Consider the following 23,301-nt stretch of genomic DNA (forward strand, 5'->3'; position numbering starts at 1 on the left):
TCAATGTAATGCCAATGAGATACAGTCCAAAAGAAAACCGTGACAGACAGACGTTATCAAATTTCAAAGCCCGCCACGCGCCACTGGCGCCAATGAGTCACTGCAAGCTTCAGTCAGGGGTGAGCGATGTCCGATTCGCTAAAGAATCATTCTTTTGAGTCGGATCTTTTCAAGGAATCGGTTGAGCTGGTGTATACAAAACTACAAAACAAATCTGAAACACACTGGAAATATGTATATGACTTAATCAGCTATGACAGATTTATAAACAAACTTACGCAACAGAGTTGGTTTTAACAAATATCATTTTATTAAAACAAGCAACGATTATTTCAGCCAAGAAATATAAATACATTTTAATAATGTTTCAGCTAACGTTACATCAAAATTAACTGGGATGAATTAAATTCCAATAAGCAACCTTATAAACAAAATGTAAAAGGATAGCAAATATTGCTTAGGCTACATTTTGGAAATTGAGTCGGACCTACCAACCATGCGTACGAACTTCCGGCTAAATCAAGTACGGTGATAATCGCTGTCAGTGGCAGTTCTTTCCCCACAAAAGCAGCGCATATTTGAAAACGAAAGGGCCGTGACAGACTCCGGGATCAATGGATGAAGATCTATAACCTCACGACGCTGTTAACTGCATCGTAATACCTGCAGCAATGCTCGCTTTTGGTTTAACGATAGTCCGACAGTAAGTTGTTTTTTCTGTCTTGTTTGCTCAATGAAAACAAATTTGCTCATTATACCTATTCATTCTACATTTCCAACTGATAATCACTGCATTATTGATTCAGTAACTGTATATAGTGACCTGATATTTTAATTATACTTTGCTGAAGTAGTTCTAAATATAGCTCTGTATCTGAACGTCATGGCGTTATAGAACGGTATTAATACATGAGGGCTGTCTGACATTTAGTAGAGTTTAATTATGCTAGTGGGAATTTAGTTTAAACTTTACTGGGCTCATCATATCATATTACTCCTGTCTGTTGTAACTTATGTTTAAAGGGCAATAAGAATACCTCTTCCAGTGAAAGGTCAGAGGCAAACTTGATGTAACTCTTTTAAAAACACCAAAAAAAATGTCCAACCCTCACTGTCCATGTTAAATATACATTTAAGTTATATAGTCTGTGGTCTTCATTGCAAGAGGTTTTGTAGAATCCCTTTATTTTTCATTACAGCCTACAAGAATAAACGTGTGAAGTTAGGAACACCTCTAGTCACAATTACAACTTAGAGTTTTCTTGAATTAAAATGATTGGTTACAACTGTGCGCTGGATAGTAATAAAGTTTTTATTGATCACTATTACTGTTTTGGTTTACCAGTGGTGAGACACAGTGCAACAAAGATGGCCTTTTACAAGGTAATTTTTTTATATTTCAGGCATTAAGTATGACTTTTCTTTTTTTTCTTTTTTTATCTCAGCACATGCTTCACAAACTATATCTATAATTTATTTGCTTTTAGGTCAGAAAATAGACTCACCGCTTTCTGAAATTGGGATACGGCAATCTGAAGCTGCCGGCCAGTACCTCAGGGATGTGAAATTCACAAATGTGTTTGTCAGTGACATGAAACGTGCCAAGCAAGTAAGTAGAAACATAGCCTACTAGTTCAAGTCTAGTAGAAACATACACGTTTGCCACAGGTAGAGGGAAATGTTTCTCCCCAAAATAAAAGAAACTCTATTTAGGTTATTTTGCTCAGTGCTCATGTGGGTCAGTTGAGCTGGAAATGCATGTTTCCCTGGATAAGGGTCAGTAAGCATTGAAGCGATATAACTATGTGAGACTATTTTGAACATGATAAAGAAACCATCAATAATAGTCAAACCTTATGTTAACAGACAAGATCTGTTAATTCGCAATATGCAACTGTTGCAAATGTTATTGTAATTGCACATGCCCACTGAAGTTATAATCATATCTAACTAGTGTGTCCTATTGGTTTCTTGTAACATAGATCACTTTCCTTGTGTGTATTTGTTTGTTAGGATGAATAATGAAGTTTTTTTGTAAAATTACAGACTGCGGAGATCATTCTGAGGAACAACAGAACCTGCCATGATATAGAACTAGTAGCAGATCGATCACTTAAAGAGAGAGTAAGTACAGAGTACTGCTTGATAATGTAAGAAAAATGTCTGATCAGAGTATGTCTTTTCAGAGGAACTTTTCATATGCATCTCAGAACAATTTTTTTCTCCAGAGTTTTGGTATAGCTGAGGGAGGTCGAGTCATAGAAATGAAAAACATGGCTAAAGCAGCCGGGCAGCCTTTACCAGAGTTCACTCCACCCGAGGGAGAAACCATGGAGCAGGTAAAATTAATGACACTTATGTCAAAAAATAAATAATAGTCAGTATAGCTGGTTTGTGATGAAAGAAAACAGCAACTGTAAATGGCAACACTGTACAAAACAGGAGTTTATATTTTAATATAATATAATATAACAGTCCATGTCCTATGTCCCATGTATTTAATATAATATTTTAAAATGAATTTTTAATTATTATCAATAAATAAATAAAAATTTAGTGTCCAGTTCTTCACATTTTCAACAAAAACAACAAATCAGATTATCATCGTAAACCTCTGTTTACTGTCTTTAAATGAGTTAAATGAGGCAAATTTGATTTAGTTATTTTTACTATATTTATATACATGTGTATGTGTGTGTATATATACATATATATATATATATATATATATATATATATATATATTATATGTGCTTATATTCCTTTCAGGTGAAGGTGCGAATCAAAGATTTTCTCAAGGCTATGATCAAGCGAATAGCTAATGACCATCAAGACAAAGTACAAGATGGTGAGACATCCATATCAGATGAAACCAATCGGGCTCCTGCAGGACTCCCAGATGACGGAGTCTTGAATGTTTCTGTCCACGCCTTGGTTGTTGGCCACGGGGCTTATATGAGCATAATGATGCGGCATTTTTTTGAGGACCTAAAGTGCCCCGTGGGCCGTTGTTTAGACCCAGCTCAACAGTTTTCCATCTGCCCGAACACCGGAATGTGCCGTTTTATTATCACTTTGAAATGTAGTAATGCGGGTTTTGCACTTTCAGACATGAAATGTGTGTTCATCAACAGAAGAGATCACATCAAGACTGATTAAGAACAACAATATATGAATCGAAAAGGCAATAAAATGTTTGCATGTCAAAGTTCAAGCACTTTACCCCGATTCATCATACAGAATTTTGCGATATCTCAACTTTTAGAAAGACAACCTTTACAAATATCTGATTTGATTTTACAATATAACTTATGAATCCTATATTGTATATCATTCAGACACTGGCAGTATTAAATATTGTTTTTTGAAGATTATACATTTTCTGCAAGGAAGTGTTATTGTTTATGTAAGTGTATGCAACTAAATAAATATGTCATACATCTATGTTGTTGTGTTTATATATAGCCACAATTTTGCTGTTGGGAAATTATATTTTATTAGGGGTATGATGAAACACTTGGCAGACGAGACGATAAACAATATTTGGTTCACGGGAATGGGACGAGATTATTTGAACCATTTTTAAGAAATCTTCAATGACATAATATATTATTTTATTCGAACTGCACGCATATTAAATATTCATTGAAATCACTGTAGTTGCTATAATATTCTGCAATATTTTCTCCCTACTAAAGTTATTGAACTTCTGTTTTCATCTTTGAAGGATGACTGTCATGACCTGTTATTACTGAACCTGCAACCTTTCATTGCTAGTGTATTTATTCTTGTGTAAAGACTTTTAAAATGATATGCAAGAACACAAGATTTTTATATATGTATTTTGTGCCTCATATTTGCATAAGAGTGTCCTGACATGTTCAGCAGCACAGAACAGTCAACATTGAAGATATTCAGCTACTCTGACCTTGTTTTAAGGTGTTTGTTGAGTGAAGGTTTGAATTAACTCATGCACCCAAATCTGTTGACAAAAGAAAGGATAAATTGTTGGTTATATGCACTGCTAGCCTCTTAAAATTACATAATCACTCAAAACAAACATCAACAAGTCCAGCTGATACCAGTCTAATGCAAATGGGAACAAGTTTTAAACAGATTGTCAGTATATGGGCCATTCTACGGAATTGGTGCAAACTGCTGTCTGACAACCAAAAAACACATTTAAAAAGCATTTAAGTATTTAAATTTTAGATGTTTACTAAGATCCTTCTATTATCTATTGAATCCCACAATAATATTTAAAATATAAGTAAGCTTAATATACATATAATCATCATTTATTGGGTACTTTCAACTGGGAGGTGGCTGTCCCGAACCCTAACCCCTAAATTTCAACTTGTAAAAATGATATTGAAATATTTTTTTTCATTGTTGTTTTTAAAAAATATCTTTTGGATTTCTTTTAAAAAGTAAAAATGTATATATATATATATATATATATATATATATTATAATTTATTTTTAAATCATGAAAATGTATGTAAAAAATGTGTCCCGTATTTTCATGTCACTACCAAAACAGTGTGTGTTTTAGTCCATTGGCTGAGACTGATTTGAACCTCACCCCTACATTTTTGATCTGGAAATATTCCTGTGTCCCTCTCTCTCATATCCTCTCTTTCATTGTAGATGGGTACCATCATTTTGAGGGAAATGTGTTCAAAAGTCAAAAAATCTGTGTGTAACTTTAAGGGACGTCACTACCAAACACCTTGTTTCGGCAATTAAGCAAACTTTTTTGGGTGTAATTCCTTGAAATTTAATTTTTATATTTGAGCTAGGCTCAAAAGTATCTTAAATTGTCACTACCGAAACAGTAATGACCAAAACACGCCATCATTATTTTGGTAGTGACAAAAGGGAAAACATAATCATTTATTTGGGGGAAATAAACAACATTTTAGTACAGTTATGCAAATCATTAGTATCTTAGTATGTTTTAGTATTGTTTTAGTATGCGAGTTAAAATTATGTAATGTGATGTGGTCGCTACCAAAACATTACTGTCACTACCGAAAATGTGTCGTCACCAGGGGCGTCACTAGGCCCTTTTTAGGGGGGCTTCAGCCCCCCTAAACTTCTGCCCAGCCCCCCTAAAAAATATTTGATTAATACATTTTTGATCGCTTCAGTCCCCTTTAAAAAAACTTGCGGCAAGCTGCGTCAAGTTTCGGCTCCTCCCCTTATCTGAGTCTGCTTGGATTTAGCGCATTTTTCAATCTGCAGGGGCGCCGAGCAGAGCGAACATCAGAGAGTACAAGGTGTGTCGTGAGTGCATTTATTGATAGATTGCTATGATATTACATCTGCATCGGTGCAGTTCTTTGTCATAAATGCATTGCAGTTTACATAATGTAATGTTACTGGAGCATTGGGAGCAACACAGGACGGTTCGGTTTCTCATCCAATACCAATACGTTTCGCTGCGTTCACCTTCAGCCCTTATCACAGTGTGATAGTTGTTTTTTCTTCCAACAAAAATGAAGCGATTAACACCCATGAAAACATACTTTAGAAAACGATCATGATTTATTTTAATTTACTTTTTAAAATTTAAAACATATTATTATGTATTTCGGCATTACATTATGTAGCCATGCACAGAAATGATTAAAGACACATCATTGTCTGAAAGCACTAGATGGCCCAGAGAGCGAAACATCATGTGGAGTTATTTTGTTTTGTATTAATAAATATAGTTAAGTAATAATGAATCAGGAGGAGTGTATCATGATACATAGAGTAAGAGTAGAGTAAAGGGATTTGTGATTTTCTTTTAAGTACTTGATTTATAGAAGTGGCAAATTGATAATTCATGTTATTTTTAATAAATATAAATAAATATAGAACAGATTAATCATATTGCCAATAGACAATTACATTAATACATGTTTTGTCTATATTCTTAATGAATATTAGCTGGTTAGTTAAATTATTTGAAATTAAATAAATTTTCACGGGGTGACTTGATGAATAACCAACCGTATTGTTGATTATGAAGGCTAAAAAGCTTAAAAAATAAAATAATTTATATTTCATTGTAGATGGACTTAGTTACCTAGCTTTCCTGGTAGCTTTGTCTGAAAAATCAGTTGACCCTATGTTTACTTTCTTCACTGACAGACAAAAATGAAAAGCCTATATCAGTCAAAGCTCAGCTTTAGGAGGGGAAAAGACAGAGCAAGATAAAAACAAAGAGAAAAAGAGTGTGATGCTGATGAGGTGAGAAAAAAACAGCTGCCCGCACATGGTTTTTAAGCTATTATCCAATTTTTTTGGCCTTCAAAACATCTTAAAATGCACATAATTTTATGTAGATCAGAGAAATAAAAATTTTCTCGGGGAAGCATGCCCCCGAACCCCCCTAAATACCTCACATTCGGTACCTCAGTGATTATAAAACCGTGCCATATGCATGTTACTGGATGAATGAATGAAACTAGTTAATAATGAGCATTAGACCATAAACTAACTTTTTTTTTTTTTTTTTTATCATACCCTCATTGGGGGCTGAGCCCCCCTAAAATGAAAATCCTAGAATCGCCCCTGGTCGTCACGACCGAAACATGCATGTTTTGTCTAAAATAAAGTATACTGAATTTTCAACTAAGATGTTATTATAGTGTTTGGTTCAATGTATATTCAAACTAATGAATCCTTAAAGCCACACTAAGTAGAAATTGTGTTTTTGTCAAACAGCGACCCCTAGAGTCGCTGTGGAATACTTGCACTGTCGTATATTATATTATAACATTTTTACATGATTGCAGCTAAATCACAAGTACATAGTCTATAGTCTAGGCCTACTGTATAATTTAATTTGTGTTGTTTTTATTGGAATGTAAACATTACAAAATGCCAGATAACATCAATTAAGTTAAATGTACGTCGTATTATTTCATAACATTGGCCGTTATGATGTCATTAGACATGATTATTGCAATTTATCATAATAGTTTGCAAATTGTGCTCGTTTACACTATTTACAACCTCTACGTAGGCTTATTTATGATAATTATGTGAGATATTGAAAGCTGTTCTCATGATAATCGCAGGAATCAATCGCAGCGTCATCTGATATCCCTCAGGACTACACATAATACACCTCACAACACCTGAGTTCAGCTGGCAAACTAATTCGTGAGGCATAGCTATCTGATTTATCAAAACGATTCCATTTACACCTGGTCACACAAATGTATTTTTGCGAAACGGATTTAAATTCGATCTTCAATTCTCGCGCTATAGGCCTATGCAGATTTAATGGAGTGCACGTCACCGAGATATGAGCTGCATTTTATAGATCATCAGCTAAAATTTCAAAATCAAAGACCGCAATAAGAGAGAGCAGTAACAGCCCTGGTGAGATCATTTCGTTTCTTTACTTTTAATGATGAAGATTGTGTGTTAAGCGTCTGCGACTTACTTTCACTTTGATTTGCGATAGTTTGCACGTTGGCTTGATGCAGTTGCTCATCTGCGGTGATGCGTGTTCCAGCGCGTCGTCATATCTGGATATAACATATAGCCTATACAACGCTCTCACACGTTTTTTTATTAATTTTTTTAGCATTTTTTGGGAGGAGTACAATTTACATATGTGGTTTCAACAACCATATGCATTTACACTTGTCCAGTTTCGTCTGGAATGCGTCTCAGATCTCCTCCTGAAGTGGTTTGAGGGATCGGATTCAAATGCGTTTCGGAGGGCATTTAAACCTGGACTTTTCACGATCGGATAGCTATCCGATCTGAGAAAATGCATGAATTGGCCAGGTGTAAACAACCCCCATGACAAAAACATACGCACGAAAGCCGAAAACAAACGCTGGTTGGCCTCTCACGTCCAAATTTGACGAAGTGATGGGGGAAGTGACGTATGCCGTAAAGCAGTCGAATTTTGTAGTTCTTTTTGTGCTCTGGTTACTACCCGAACACCGAAGTTACATAGTGCCAGTAAAAGCGATACAGACCCTGTCAGGCTATGGCAGACGTGTCATTCAACCTATTGTAAGTCGATGTACCATCACAAGGATCTTGGAAATATATTATGAAGGTTGAAAAGTTACATAGTGTCGCTTTAACTTCGAAATCAGTGTGATTAACTTTGATTAATGCCTTTTACAAAGATTGGGTTCAAAATACAACAAATCTCATAAATTACACTTGAAATATTGTTAAAATTGTAATTGTTATTGATTTACCTGTGATAATTAACTGCACAATTACTAGAAATGTGTACCTTGGATATTATACAATTTGCATACATACAAAATTTGTTTTCCCAAGACGTTTCCAACTCTGACTTTGAACCAATTCTGTAAAATGGCCCATAACTGTTAAGGGCATCGTGTGTAGATAATCCAAGAGAGATGAGTGACACAAAAGAAACAAGCGAATAACTTTTAATATACAACAAGAACCATAAGGTATTATGGACATAGGACAAGGAACTGAGGAAAACCAAGGGCTTAAATACACAAAGATAATCAACAGAGCATGGAACAGGTATTCAATTAAAAAACAATGGAAACAAACAAGGAACTAGAACTCAGGCAAACAAGAAAAGGGAAAACCAAACTAAGAGCAGGTTTACATGACAATGATATAGGGGAGCGCGGGGCACAACCTAACGCAGGGCTAGTTGTAACACGCTTGTTTTAAATACTTCCGCACATGCTTGGATGACGAAACTTTGTGTATTTACTAGTTGCCATATCAACACTATATAGAAAAAAAAATTTCGCCAAAATTATTTTTTTTTTTGGAAGATATCCATAGACATTTATTAAACCATAGCAAAAGTAAATTTCTTACTTAAGTTAATTTTTCATCTCTATTTTTTGTGTTTATTTAAAATAAGACAAATCTGATATTATTTTAATCTCCAAGATGTTATTTAACAGTTGAGATAGTTCTTTAATGCTTCGCTAACTAGCAGAAGACACTAGCAGGGTTTAAACCCCAGTTGTGCAGGCGGGAGCATGTTGTAACACTGCGTTACAATGTGCCCCTATTAGAAATATGCTATTATATTCTATACTTTTATTAATTTGATTGGGAAAACGTGAGAAAAAGGTGAATAAAGACTGAGAGTCAATGTTCAGAAATGACAAATTATTTATTTGTTTTGAACTATGTTGTATAGCTTTGTTTTCATGTGTTCGTAGTCAAAACTCAAAAATTTGTTTATATTTAATTATTAAAAATTGCCATTATTTTATATAAAAAAGTTTTTTAATTGTATTTTATTTAGAAAATATTTTAGTTTGTTTTGTATATATTTTTTATTAGATCAGATAACATTTTAAGCTGTCATATGTTATGTTACAATGTGCCCCACACATGTTACAATGTACCCCACTTATGGGGCATGTTGTCACATTTCACTTCCATTCTTTCGGGGTATGTCAAGAAAAAAGTATATACTGTATTAATAAAACAAAACCACATAATTGTACTAGACATGTGGGAAATTAATGTAAAAAAAAAAAAAATACTCTGAACCATAAGTAGATTTACACAAACTGAGAAAGTCAAAAAGCGTTAGGTTGTGCCCCGCTCTCCCCTACTAAAAACAGAAAATCTTTTCCTTTGCGTTTTTCACGTACAGACGACAATGTTGTCAATCCCCGTCCACACGAATCCTCGAAAACAACTAAAACCGCTGTATTATGCTGCCCGGCCAGTAGTTGGCTATGCCACTCTGTAAAGAAAAACTATGCGCCAATAGACTGAACACGTAATACGTGTCATTTTTCACAATTTTGCCTCTTTTTTTGTAGTTTACACGGAGAGAATAACAGTGTCGTTTTCAAAAACTTGCATTTTTAAACCCGTTTTCAAAAGTCTGTGTTTTCAGGCCCCCAAAACGCTGTCGTCGTGTAAATGAACAGCCAAAACACATACAAAGTTTTCAGTTTTTAGTTAGTGTGTGAACAGCCCCTCAAACACAATGAAACTAAACATCTGTTACAATCTTTATATTGATATTTATTGTCATTGTACTCGATTATCATCATCATCCACCATTAATCTTGAGATCTAGAAAATCTTGTTTCAAAAATATAAAAGTATCAGTACCTCACAAAAACAATTTAAACATATCATACACCTATGATTGTTTTTATATAATGTGCTGGGAAACTTGTGAGAAACTAAATTTAAGAGATTTAATGGGAAAATCTGTGACACTCATGTCATAACCTAAAACTTTAACAAGAACAGGAACCAAAAAAAAAAAAAATTAACCCAATAATTGTATTGTTTGAATGCATTATTTATTTTTTATTTTATTTTTTTGACATTTTTGCTAAATGAATTACACATTATAATCACTATGAATCCTGGTAAGTACTTTATTAAGACTTCCTGCAAAGATGTTTTAATTTAAGGGTATTATTGAACTAAAGCATATTGACATTTTTTGAAATTTTGAAATTGAAATTTGATCATTTTTCGATTTAGATTAAAGACATCAATATAAAATGTAATAAATAAAAACGTATCAATACTTCTTCAATAAATAATTCAGTAGAGGTGGCCAGCACCATCTCATAAATGTTTGAAACTATGATATTTAGGCCTACTGTCGACATGAAATTTAATGATACAAATTGCAGAGTCCAAACATTGCAAGAAAATAATTGCCAACTGCACGTGATTCTTAGTATTTCATGATATTACCCACATCAATCAATGAAAAAGGTTCTTGCACAGTTCTGATGAAAACAACGTCATTGCCACAGCATTGCAGAGTAGTTTAAATTTTAACTGACTTAAAAAGGTGAAAGGACTGACAAGCAGTGACCTAAACTAGCCTCACTTACTGAGCTGAAAAAGAGGCCCTGGATTGCATCAGTTGCTGGTTATTTGTTTCCATGGAACCATTTGCAGAAGTTCTCCAGATCGGTGTAGTGTTTGTTTTTAGGTAGGCTATCATCCAAAAAGGGAACCATCCCATATAAGTTTAATGCACAGATGATTTTCTTTGGCTGTAAAACCATTAAGGAACCTAATTTGTTCAGAATGGATCAGATGGTGCAACTTGCTTATTTTTCTTTTCTTTTTGTAAATTTGGACTGACTGGACTCTTGGAAAGCAGTACGTGTAAAGGGTCATCATAGGAAGAGATGGTCTCTTTAGAAACATTACTGCTGCGCTCGTGCTCTCGATCTAGTCTTCGGTAATAGGTGGTTTTTGACTTGGGATTCTCGAATCCCAAAGGATCAGATGGGTCAATATTTTGGCTTCTTCTCTGCCTGAGATGTGTTTTATGGTTGTTTGATTGCAGAGAAAGAGGTAATTCTGCCCTATCAGCCTCAGTGTGGCTTATAGCTCCAAAAAGCTTGATCATTGCATCACTCCTCCGTGTAGATTGATAGGAATTCTTTCTTTGCATTGTTTTAAAGAAGTCTTTATTAATGACATCAACCTGAAGATAACACACGTAATTGATTAAAACAATATTTTTTTCAGGATTCTTTGATGAACAGAATAGCATTTATTTGAAAAAATAAATCTTTTGAACCATTATCTTCGCTGTCACTTTTGATCAATTTAATGCATCCTCCTTGCTGAATAAAAGTGTTCATTTCTAACCAATTCTTATTAATAAAAAAAAAATACTGTAATTAAAAGTGTTTGGTATTGGAATTTATTGTTATTATTATTTGTTATGTAGGGCTTTTAGCCATAATAAATATGTTTATTAATCCATAACGTAGTAATTATGATAGCAAATGTCTAAGTATATATCAATAGCTGTAAAATTAGGTATTTCTTTTTTATTAATATTGATGAAAACACATTTTTTAAAATCTCATACTTACTGAAATATGTGGCTTTTTGGTTGTATCCAAACACATTCTATTATTATTTTTAATATCAAGTACTGAAAAGCAGTCCTTGCTTCTTTTCTTCAGTAAAATGTCTCCTTTATAAAATAAAAGAGTGTTAAAAATATGAAGCGTAAAAATATGAAGATTCAGTTTATGTAAAATTAAACTTACCTTTTGACTGTTGATGAATAGCTTTCCTCATCCTATTACTAAATTTAATCATCAGGAAATTGCTGCTGATCTTGGCCTCCATATCTCTCATATTTTCACATATTAAATCACATATTTGGATTGTTTCCTTTTGTATAGGATGACAAGTTATTAGTGTGCAGATGCTTAGAGCTGCCAGACAGAGAAGATGAAGCATGTGCATGATCAGTCTGGATCAGGCAAGAGCTCAGGATACAGTGAGGCATCTCACTTCTGGTTTATATAACTGGGGAACATTAGTTTAAAGGTCATGTTTGCCAACTAAGAACTTTAGGCTACTGTTGAGCACATGCAACTGGCAGTTGTAACCGGATTATTTTACTGTCAAGTGACCCTGGGTATCCAAATTAGGTTGTTTGATTTGGGAATTTTACATATGTTTACTACATCTTTTAAGTTATAAAAGTCTGAAATAGCTATACTGCAAGTTTTGTCCTTTTTTGTAGTTTTTATTGTCATTTATTTATTTGATAACACTTTACAATAAGGCTTCATTAGTAAACATTTGCATAGTATAGCCCATATTACTGAGCCCCTAAGGTGGTCAATCCTTTTGCATTCTTTGGCAAATGTCTTGTGTTCCCCCGGAAACTTTGCGTTCGCTCGTAAAACCTTTTGAGCTCTTTGCGAGGGAATGCAAAGTTTCTCGTGGGAAATGCAAAACATTAGCGAGATAATGTAAAGGCATTGACAAATATTTTCTCATATTTTTTTCTCTTCACCAGGTAAAGAATATGAGGGGAAAGAATATGAGATGGGAGGAAAAAATATTTCAATGCTTTTTTTGTTTTCTCGCAAACAATTTGCATTTCCCCGAAAAACATTATATCGCTCACAAAACCTTTGCGTACGCTCGCAAAATGTTTGCGCTCGCCTTTAAAGTTTTGCGAGCGAATTCAAAGTTTCTTGGGGGAATGCAAAACATTTGCGAGGGAACCCAAAGGTTTTGCGAGTGAACGAAACGTTTTCGAGAGGGAACGTTTGTCTTCACCATGTCCCTTTAGGGACTCCATATGGCTACATTAGTTATTAATTAACAATGAACAATACTTCTACAGCAATAGCCTATTAACCTTAGTTGATGTAAATCTCAGCATTTACTAATACATTTTTTAAGATAAAAAGTTGTATCTGTTAACATTAGTTAATGCGAACTAACACAAACATTTTTATTAGATAACATTAACAAAGGTAAATAGGCTAAATACTTGAAAAGCATACATTGCTCATGTTAGTTAATGTTAACAAATGAGACCTTTAAATATATTTTACTTATTGGGTGAAGTCAGCAAAAAGTGGGACATCAGCTAAAATGGGACAAATAAGCTTTTTGGTGTAGTAGCCTACTTTTTTTTTAAATGCATTAAATTTAAATTCTAATACAAACAGTATTTCAATCTACAATATACATTTTTATTACATATGTTCAAGTGATAATAAAACTTTATGCAATGATGTTAAGTTTTATTACTGTCCCAATTTTTCCTGGACGTGTTAGATAAAATGGGACAGTAGCATTCAGCTAAAGTGGGACATCCTATTAAAAAAAAAAGATAATACATTGCTTAATGTGAGAAATTGTTTTCAGAAAATGGCAAAGGTAGGCAGAAAGGAAAAAAATGGGAAAACATGTCTGCCAAACAGAAGAGAGGTATAATCAGAGGTGAAGTAAGAATGAAAAGTGCAATCAATGAGTACAGGGTAAGAGTGGAGGAAGGCCAGGAACATAGACTTCGTATTTGGCCAGGGCATGGTGTGTTCCAAAATCCACCTTTAAAAAAAGAGTTGTGAGTGGATGTAGTCATGCCTCTGTCAGAAAACCATGGAACTGGCAAACATGTTAAAGCTTCTTTCGCAGAGATGTGCAAAAATAGATTTTGAATATGCAAAAGCTAGTGGAATTAAATTGTTTTCTGAAACCAAAAATAACTGGTTCCAAAACCAATTTTTTTTTAAATGGAACCCAGAGCTGAGCATGAAACTTCATCATCACCATTAACACAATCCGCTAATGTGTCTGTTTTTGTAGTTATTCTTTTACATATTGGGGGGATTTACAATATCCAGTTGTAAGTAATTGTATTATCCAAGCACAAACTACTAGATGAAAATGTGTCCCACTTTACCAATTGCACTGTCCCGATTTACCTGAAAACGGCTGTAGAATAAAAATGGACATTTTTAAAAACACACACACACACACACACACACACACACACACACACACACACACACACACACACACACACACACACACAAAACACCTATATTTCTTCAAAAAACATAGTTGGAGATACAAGAGACCTTGAGCATTTGTTTAAACCATTAAATTTATATGTTTTTAATACACCGTTTACCAAAAAGTGTCCCAATTTTGATGACTTCACCCTTGTTATTTTATTTATTTACTATTTATTTGTTTGCTCATTCTGTGCATAAACAGGCACATGAAATAAAACTGTAAATACACAGGATGGTAATTTTACGTAAAAATAAAGCACGATTAAATGAGAATCTCATGCATTTCGGATTTTGACCACACGAGGAGGCTCTAACCCAACAAATACCATCCACATTTTTATATTGATAACTCATCTTACATGTAGGCTTACCTGACTAAATAAAACCAAATGATTAAATCACAATTAAAGTATACTGCAAAAACAGAGGCTAAAAAACAACCTTTTATTTTCATTTCAGTAATACAGTTGGCTGCTGTGCACAGCACATACGTATAAAAATAAAAGGAAACATTTTCTTAATATATTAGAATTCTTACTCTTTTTTTCTTTTTTTTACATTTTTCTTTTCAGAGAACAAAATGATTGGCAAAAAGTTTGTTGTCTCCAACAAATCGTACAATCATTTCAACAAATTGGAACTAAGGCAGAAGGTGAGGTATATGTTAGAAAATAGGAGGGGAATTTGGAGGGGGTCTGCCCCTCAGTGCAGGAATACAAAACTGAGGAAAAACAAAGGCTGCATACGTACAAGGACACGCACACATGCACTACCCCTTACAATCATCTCGCAAGCCGCAAATGGGGCCATTTCAAAGCTGGAGACAAAGTACAGTACAAAGAAACTGGTGGAACTTACATGAGAAATAGCTGTTTCTGTATAAGCACTTAGTTTAGAGGGCCTAACTTCTAGATACAACATTTCCGTCCCACATTTTGCATTAAAAACCATGCAAAATTCTATTCACCTAAATATAAAGAGATCAGAAATGTGACAGAGGACAGGGTACAGTGAAGATACATATCAATAAATTAACATCAGTCATCACATACATAAAAAAGCAGTCATTTTGACAGTTTCATTAAACATTGCATGCCATTTTTGGGGTACAAAGAATTTTAAATCTGTAGATGCCATTACTAATATAGATGGATCATATTATCAACATAACACAGCTGAAAATCTCTCGTTATACCCAAAACACACACAAAAAAAGACCATACCCATATTGTTTCAGTTCTGATTAGTTCATCCCCGAAAGATTAAACTCACCCTCATGTTGTTCCAAACCTGTGAAACACAATTTTACATTGAAAGTAAATGGGGTCCAAAACAATATTTTGGACCCCATTGACTTTCATTGTATGAACAAAAACATTCTTCAAAGTATATTCTTTCACGTTCCACAGAAGAAAGAATGTCACACAGGTTTGGAACGACATAAGGGTCAGAAATCTTCATTTTTGGGTGAACTATAACTTTAAGGAAAAAGTCGCACACACACTCCATACAATGTAAATATCAGTGTACCTGGCTCAAACATCCCAGCCATAACTGTTATAAAAATAACATCCGTCTCCTTTGTAGCATTAACATGTCTCAAAATGTCGAGTAGAAGCATTAATGCAAGACAAAGCAAGGTTTATGTGTATTAACCAGTACTGCAGTGATTACCAAACCTTTTATTCTCTCCTGCACATTGCAGTTGCGACAGAAAAGATAAAATGGTATTGTAGTAAAGATATAAACAGATCTTGATTATTGCAGTCTGAGCTGGAACTAGATGGAAAATGAACAGATTCTCTTAATCTACACTGTAAAAAAAAAGAAGAAAAAAAGTTGCTGCCTTAAATTTTTTAAGTACAATCAACTTGGATATTTCAACTTAAGTCATATTAAACTAACTTGAAAAAAAAATAGCTGAATCTTGTATAACTTATAAAAAAAAGTTGAACATTGCTTAACTTATTTTGATGAGTTAAAGCAATGTAAAAACATGTTGTCATAACTTATTGATCATATAATTTTTTTAACAGTGTAATAATAATTTAACATGATTTGAATTTAAAGGAGTTAAAGCTAAAAAAAAAGTGGGGTGACATTGTAAGTAAGGGAAGGGGAATGCTTAAATACCGAAGTTCAATTCAATTTCAAGTGCGACCAAATTCTCTAGACAAAGTCAACTGACTTGGGAATTTAAGAGTGTGCACAGGTGTTTGGGTCTATGCCTGGGTATTCAAACATAAAGTAACGAGCAAATTATGTTATCTCGAACAGATTAAGACGGTTGTATTGGTTTTTACATTCCAAAGACTTTTTTAAGGAGGAGTTCAAGTATGCAGTCAACATGTTGGTGAATGAGCCCTCACTGGAGATCACTGACTGTAGAGGTAAAACAGAGACACCACTGACTAGTATCAATACATATCTATGATTTAAAAAAAGAAGTTTAATCGCACGCTATATTTAATCTGATAAGTAAAATGAGAGGTTTTCTTATCACTAAGCAACGGCTATGCTTTCATATAATCGTGCCACATAATTCAAGATGAATGCAATTCTATGCATTACCAAACCGTACAGGTCTAGCCGTCCACAGGCTTTCAGTCGAATTCTGACCTTACATGAGGCGTAAAACGGCCTTCTCTGAGTTTAACTCCCAATAAGTATGCATGCAATCAGTTTTTAGTTATTGATCTAAAAAAGGAACAAAAACCTCTTTCTTGCATGCACAAAAGGAGGCAAAATAGCAGAGGCTAAGGCACCACCTAATCATGAAAAAGGAGTAAACTACAGAAAAATAAGTGCTTTCATCTCCCTCGTAAAATGGCGCAACAGATGAAGATCAGAGTAAACTGATATTTATTTTTCCCTCCCTAATTTCTCCAATGCGGACGTGGCTCTTTGAGGTAATAAAAAGTATCCGTTTCACTTCTAAAAGCTGAGGATGTTAGTCCAACGCCAGGTATGGTTTACACCAGTTATGGCAAGCACCCATAAAAAGTGAGAGGGCAAAAAAAGCTCCTCGACTCTCATATATTCATCATAGAAATCATAAGCAGCAAAGAATGGCATGTACACAAAGTTCAGACACAAAGTAAGCTACCGAAATATACATATATTATTATTATTTCAATGAGAATAAATACCGTAAGTGTTATTTTAGTTCTTTGCAGTTCACCTCTTAGCATGTTTGGGTTACCTACGAGAACATCCAACATGTGCAAATTAGTGTGTTATTGCCAGGTTTGCTCATAAACGTGGGAGGAAATGTGTGACAGTCATTGCTGGGGAAGCCTTGTAGCCTCGCTTCAAGCGGCCATGTTTGCTGAGGGCAATATAAAATCCCTTGTAAATGGAAGACTCGTATGCGTTGTAATTGTTGGGCAGCAGCGTCTCCTTGAACTTGCACTCGTCATGGAAGGCCCTCTAAAAATGGTATGGATTAGATAGTTAGTTTTGGTATCCTCCTTCTAAGCCCCATCCACCACTTCTCCATCACACACTCTCAATATACATCTAACTAGGGTAAGGTGCAGAGCAACACTGGTTCATCTTAAATAAATAATGATCCAACTGACAAAAGTTTTGCTTTAAAAATCCAGGCAACTCATTTCCAGTTTTCTTAGAAGCTTCAAAACTTCTCAATGTGAATTAATTTTTAAACTTTCACAGTCATCACATAACATACACGTGAATTCAAGGTTAGATTCATTTTTCAAGGCGCATGCGCTTTCTAATGGAGATGCCAGTCAGCCGAACATCAGGAAAGCAAACTTTTTCAGTTTGTCTTTATAACTGATCTCTGAAAGTGCCAACAGAATAAATCTGTTAAGTGACTTTAATTAACAGATTTTATCAGTAGAGCAGATTTGGTCCTTTTGCAAATGACATGCACATAGTCATATGCTAAACAAAGCTTTAAGTTCACAATTTTTGTTAATAAAGACTGAAGCCAGTTAACCATTTTCACTAGGACATGAGCTCTATTAAATGAAAATGTTAAAAATATATAAATAAATTATAATAAACAGTTAGAATTTTAAACAAATGTATACATGGATCCTTTGTATTATGTTGGGATAACTTCTGTCTTACAACAATACAGCTTTGTTCCATCCTTATTTTGTTTTCTTTCTCTTTTTTTTTCTTAACGGCAATGTGTGTGAACATTGACTTTGACAATAGAAGACCATGAATGATTCTAGATGATTCTGTCATCAGAATATAATGTGTTACTCATGGTGAGATCTGGCACCCAAGTAATGCAAGTTGAAAGTAGGTCAAAATTGCATTCAAGCCATGCACAACATCACAGTCCACTCCACTGCTCATATGAGCTAACAGTTATTAAAAATTAATGACAAACCAATGTATTCAATGCATCATGAACTAGGCCTACAGGAATCGAAAAAAAACAAAACAAAGCAACTGACATATTCCATCCAGGCAATGATGCTCATATTTGAGCCCACTTCAAATTAATCAAACACGGCGAAAACAGAGAGAAAATTCATGCATTTGGGTCAATGACGTGACGATCTTTTTTCCGTCTGAATCCATCTGAATTCCGTGAAAATCCAAGTTTTTCAAATATAGCCTACAATAAAATGCTTTTTATTTCACTCTTCTGAATCATTAGGCCAAACCGTTCTGAGCACGGTAAGGAACTGTTACATTTGCATTTCCATATGTGCACGTTTCGCACGGTGAGATTACAAAACCTTCAGTTTGATGGTTGGATTATGTTTTTCTAGCATATTGACCTAAAAAAAAAACAATTTCTACACGCTTTTCTCGTCAGCGAATCATATAATATATAAATTTACTGTATGTAGCCTATTATTAATGTAACTTAATGTCTGGTAACTTTTACTTTTCTACAAGGTGATCGTCCTCCGCGGCACGCTCGCTGGCTCCAAAGTTTACCTCCAGCATCTCGCGTTTCACGCAGTGTCCAGCTCTTGCGTAACAGAGGTTACATAAGCTACATTCTTCTAATCCTGATTTCATAACGCCAATGTTGCTGCCTTAAATTTTAAGTACAATCAATTTGAATGATTGAGTCATTTCAATTTCAATTAAGTTAAACTGACTTATAAAATAAGTTGAATCTTGTAGGCTATATCTTGAAAATTGCTTAGGCTATTTTGATGAGTTAAAGCAATGTACAACATAGTTGTAATAACTTTTTGCTCATATCATTTTTTTTTACAGTGCACGGTTAAAAAAGAAACCGTCCTTAACCGTGCCAACTGACCTGGATAGGCACGGTTTCGCAACGAGAACCATTCAACCCGATGGCGATAATTAGATATTTTGTGAGTCAAACATTTCGGGTGGTGTTTTGACCTTTAATGAAAGGCAAATTTTGTTCAGCTCAAATGAAGTAGGCCTATAGTCCTGATATTTATGATGGCCTATTTGCTGTGAACACAATCATTATTTTCAAAATGGTTTTCGTGTATCCAAGGTGCCAGGAAAAAATGTAGGTACTTTTTACTTAATGGTTACACCACTTGACATTTCAGAACGAACAAATAAATGTTTTTTGTTTTTGTTTTTTAAGAATCAGAATGTGTCAGATTATGACATAGGCCTACAACGACTAGCCTACTAATTCTAAGAACTTGGCACTAATGTAAAAGATAAGCATTTTTATCACCTCAAACCAGAATCCTTATTTGCCATTGACCCATTTAAAACCGCAGTAAAACTGAAGTGGCGTTCTCTGCACAAATACAATGAAATCAAACGACAGGCATACCTACCGTTCCATATAACCTTCCGCGGCTGTTCATTGCGACAAACATCTCGCTTTTCACCCCGTATAGAGTAACCACTCCTCTCTCTACCGCTGAGATTTCAATGAGACCTGATTGAACAGAACATCAGTGTTACATACATGATATTGTGGCACACGGCAGCTCATTTACTCATTCTGCGGGATGCGTTCTGTACAAGCCTTTGTTCTGCATTTTCTCCCATGCTGGCTCATTTTTTTTTAATACAGTGACATACAAAAAAAAAAAAAAAGCCCTGCAGTTCTGGCATGTACGACAAGCAGATGGACGCTGTGTAAAATTAGTTGCCGTCTAAATTCGTCCAAGCATTCGTGTCATGTTTGAGCCTCGGGAAACTCGGCAGTGATTGACACTAGGGTTTATTTTAACAGATATGCCATTGCTTTAGGACACATGCAATAATAATAATAATAATAATAATTTTAAATAATACATTTATATAGTAAATAATATAATTTATAATAATAATTATAACATTTTTGTATAAAATATATGCTATATTTTATATTATTATAGCCCATATTTAGGTCTATATTCTGAAATTAAAATAATAATTGAGCTGTTCATTCAATCCTTCTGCATCCCTGCTATAACGAGTCATGCATGACATTTCTGGATGCAACTCACTGTACGGGTTCTCATTATGGACACCGTTTATCTTTCCGCCTGGCAGGACCTGCAGGTGAAACCCGATGCCCACGTTGCAATACAGCCTCCGCACTCTCTTAATGCCCAGCAAATAGTCACTCTCCCAGTTCAGGTCCGATTTCTCCACCGAGATCCCCAAAACGGAGCGGGAGAAGAGCGTCTCCCACCTTTTCTCCAGTGGAGTTGCATTAGTCCTGTTCGAGGTGGGGTAAGAGGACACGATCCCAAGCAGAAAGCCCAGCAGAACAACCGCAGTCCACGTCCAGCGCCCGCTGCTCTCGCACATACTGATGAGGAACCTTTGCGCAGTGGCCATCCGGTTTACCCTCGGGGCACGTGGTCAAAATTAATGCCCCTAAAAATACCACTCTTGTTTTTCTTCTTTCGGCATGGTGGCAGGGGCTTATTTTTGGAAGGCAGGTCGGGGCTGCGGGCGTGTAACACAATAAGCCCCTCGGTAGATGAGAAGAGCAGGGCGGCAGAGCTTGAGCTGGTGGCGGTGGTGGTGGAGATGATGATTACCATGTTTCACCTCTCTGGATGGGGAGCACCACACACTCACCAAAATGCAAGCTCACCTTGCCTGGGAGATCTTCGGAATGACATCACTCACCTTCAGGATGACATCACGCTGACCTCACCGCGACCGGGGGGTCAGTTCGAATGCGAGAACCCAATCGCTGTCGATCCACGCGAGCGGCCCCGGGGGGACAGTGAGCGCGAGAGCTCGCGGGAGAACATGGGGCGTGCGTGATGGGCTTCGTTGGCAGCTCCCAAATTGGACCTGTGGTGATATGCCCGACGGGCCGCTTCCTTATTTAGAAGGAAGGTGTAAAAACAGGCCAGTTGTCACCGCGGGGCCATGTCAATCTCGCAAAACACTTCCTGCGCTGTTTGCTCAGGAAGCTTTCACTAAGATATATTTTGAATATGCCCCCGTGATTTATTAATCTGGGTAAAAACACATAGGCTAGTTGTTGGACGCAACGCACGTCCGAGCGCGAGCTGAACTCCTTTGATCGCTGACGTAGCCTAATTGACTCACATAGATAGATAGATAGATAGATAGATAGATAGATAGATAGATAGATAGATAGATAGATAGATAGATAGATAGATAGATAGATAGATAGATAGATAGATAGATAGATAGATAGATAGATAGATAGATAGATAGATAGATAGATAGATAGATATTTTTACACCTGGCAGGTAGACAAAAATAAAAGACAGTGTCCACCAGGTGGCGCTGTATGATAATGTTGCAATCAAATAATCTAATATTTTTTTTATATTTTTTTTATATTAGGCTATTTATTATTATCATTTTGATCATTTATGTATAATTCTGTATAGCACATAATCCTTTTGTAGAGTATGAGGCACCAATATCATATGGTACAAATGCTATTATTTGTTAACCTTTAAGATTATTTTAAAGGAAGTAATTGGCAATTTGTTTTAATTTCCTCGGGGATTAATGATATTTAAGACTCACAACTCTTCTCAAATTGAATTAACCTAAATCAGTCAAAATGTTAAGTTATATTAAGTTATGTTAATATTAGTTTATAATTTAAATCAACCTTACAGGGAAAATAAGTTTCAGAAATATCAACATTAATTTAGATATATCATGTAATAAAAGGTGAATACAGTGATAAGAAGACCAGACGAGTATATGGTATCATTGCTCAATCCCTGCTTCTTTATATTTGTTTTTTAAAGATGTTAAGCTTATCATCTCTAAAGGGAGACAAATAATATAAATTTAGGGCCTTGGCCTATAAAGTAATGAATAATCCATAATTAAAACTGAGTCAGAAATAATCCCTAAGGATGCCATGATAAAGCTCAATGCAGTTTGTTTTTTCAATGCAAAATCCTGACCCATTTATCTACAGCATTAATTGTCAAAACACTTCAGAAGTCTAATTTAAGGAACAAAAGAGAATGTTAAGTAGTTGCACGAGGAGGCAGCATCATGTCACTTGAGTGCTGAAACCGCATCCACTTTATAACATGACACTGCACTAATTTACAGCCTCAAAATGTGTTTACCATATTTTTAATTGGAAGGTTTTATCCTCGGTTTACATATAAAATTAACCAAACACCATTTACCCATTCAGGAACAGATAGAAAAAAAATTGAGCGTGCGTAATTTTTTCTCTAAAATGAAAAATATTTAATTTGGTGGCTTTCTAGACACTTGCAATTAAAGTTGTATGATGTAGTTTGTTTGTTTTTTAGTTTTGTTTTTTTAAGTTCAGAATTTAGTTATAGATTTGTCAGCCAGTCAACTCTGGAGGGGAAAAAATCCAATGAGGGAGAAAGCAAGATTCAAAATTCAGAGACATTTTGGAAATGTTAAAGTTAACATGAAACAGCATTTGCCCTCCATTTCACTTCCGTAATGTGACAGTATTTAACGAGAAAAAAAAATTGTACGCAGGAACTGATTGGATATGATTTCTTCTGATGCTCATCTGAAACCTACCAGTAAACAAAATTGTTCATGGAATTAGTTTGATGAA

At 35.0% G+C, this 23,301-nt stretch overlaps 2 protein-coding genes and 1 long non-coding RNA gene across 3 annotated transcripts; 1 reads left to right on the forward strand and 2 right to left on the reverse strand.

Moving 5' to 3' along the window:
* Positions 1–55: 55 nt before the first annotated feature.
* Positions 56–3,444, forward strand: tigara (TP53 induced glycolysis regulatory phosphatase a). Its single transcript, XM_082159378.1, has 6 exons — positions 56–703; positions 1,346–1,383; positions 1,488–1,609; positions 2,047–2,124; positions 2,229–2,339; positions 2,770–3,444. Exons 1-6 carry the CDS (start codon positions 672–674, stop codon positions 3,157–3,159), a joined length of 771 nt encoding a protein of 256 aa, XP_082015504.1. The 5' UTR covers positions 56–671; the 3' UTR covers positions 3,160–3,444.
* A 6,152-nt stretch (positions 3,445–9,596) lies between these two features.
* Positions 9,597–14,064, reverse strand: LOC309489917. The gene is made up of 3 exons (XR_014202568.1): positions 12,033–14,064; positions 11,853–11,956; positions 9,597–11,455 (listed from the first exon to the last, which is right to left on the reverse strand). It is a non-coding gene; the product is annotated as an uncharacterized lncRNA (long non-coding RNA).
* A 673-nt stretch (positions 14,065–14,737) lies between these two features.
* On the reverse strand, positions 14,738–21,800 carry fgf6a (fibroblast growth factor 6a). Its single transcript, XM_082159076.1, has 3 exons — positions 20,744–21,800; positions 20,084–20,187; positions 14,738–17,741 (listed from the first exon to the last, which is right to left on the reverse strand). Exons 1-3 carry the CDS (start codon positions 21,078–21,080, stop codon positions 17,565–17,567), a joined length of 618 nt encoding a protein of 205 aa, XP_082015202.1. The 5' UTR covers positions 21,081–21,800; the 3' UTR covers positions 14,738–17,564.
* Positions 21,801–23,301: the final 1,501 nt, after the last annotated feature.

This window comes from Leuciscus leuciscus (assembly GCF_965113295.1).
Source record: "Leuciscus leuciscus genome assembly, chromosome: 25".
Lineage (NCBI taxonomy): Eukaryota > Metazoa > Chordata > Actinopteri > Cypriniformes > Leuciscidae > Leuciscus > Leuciscus leuciscus.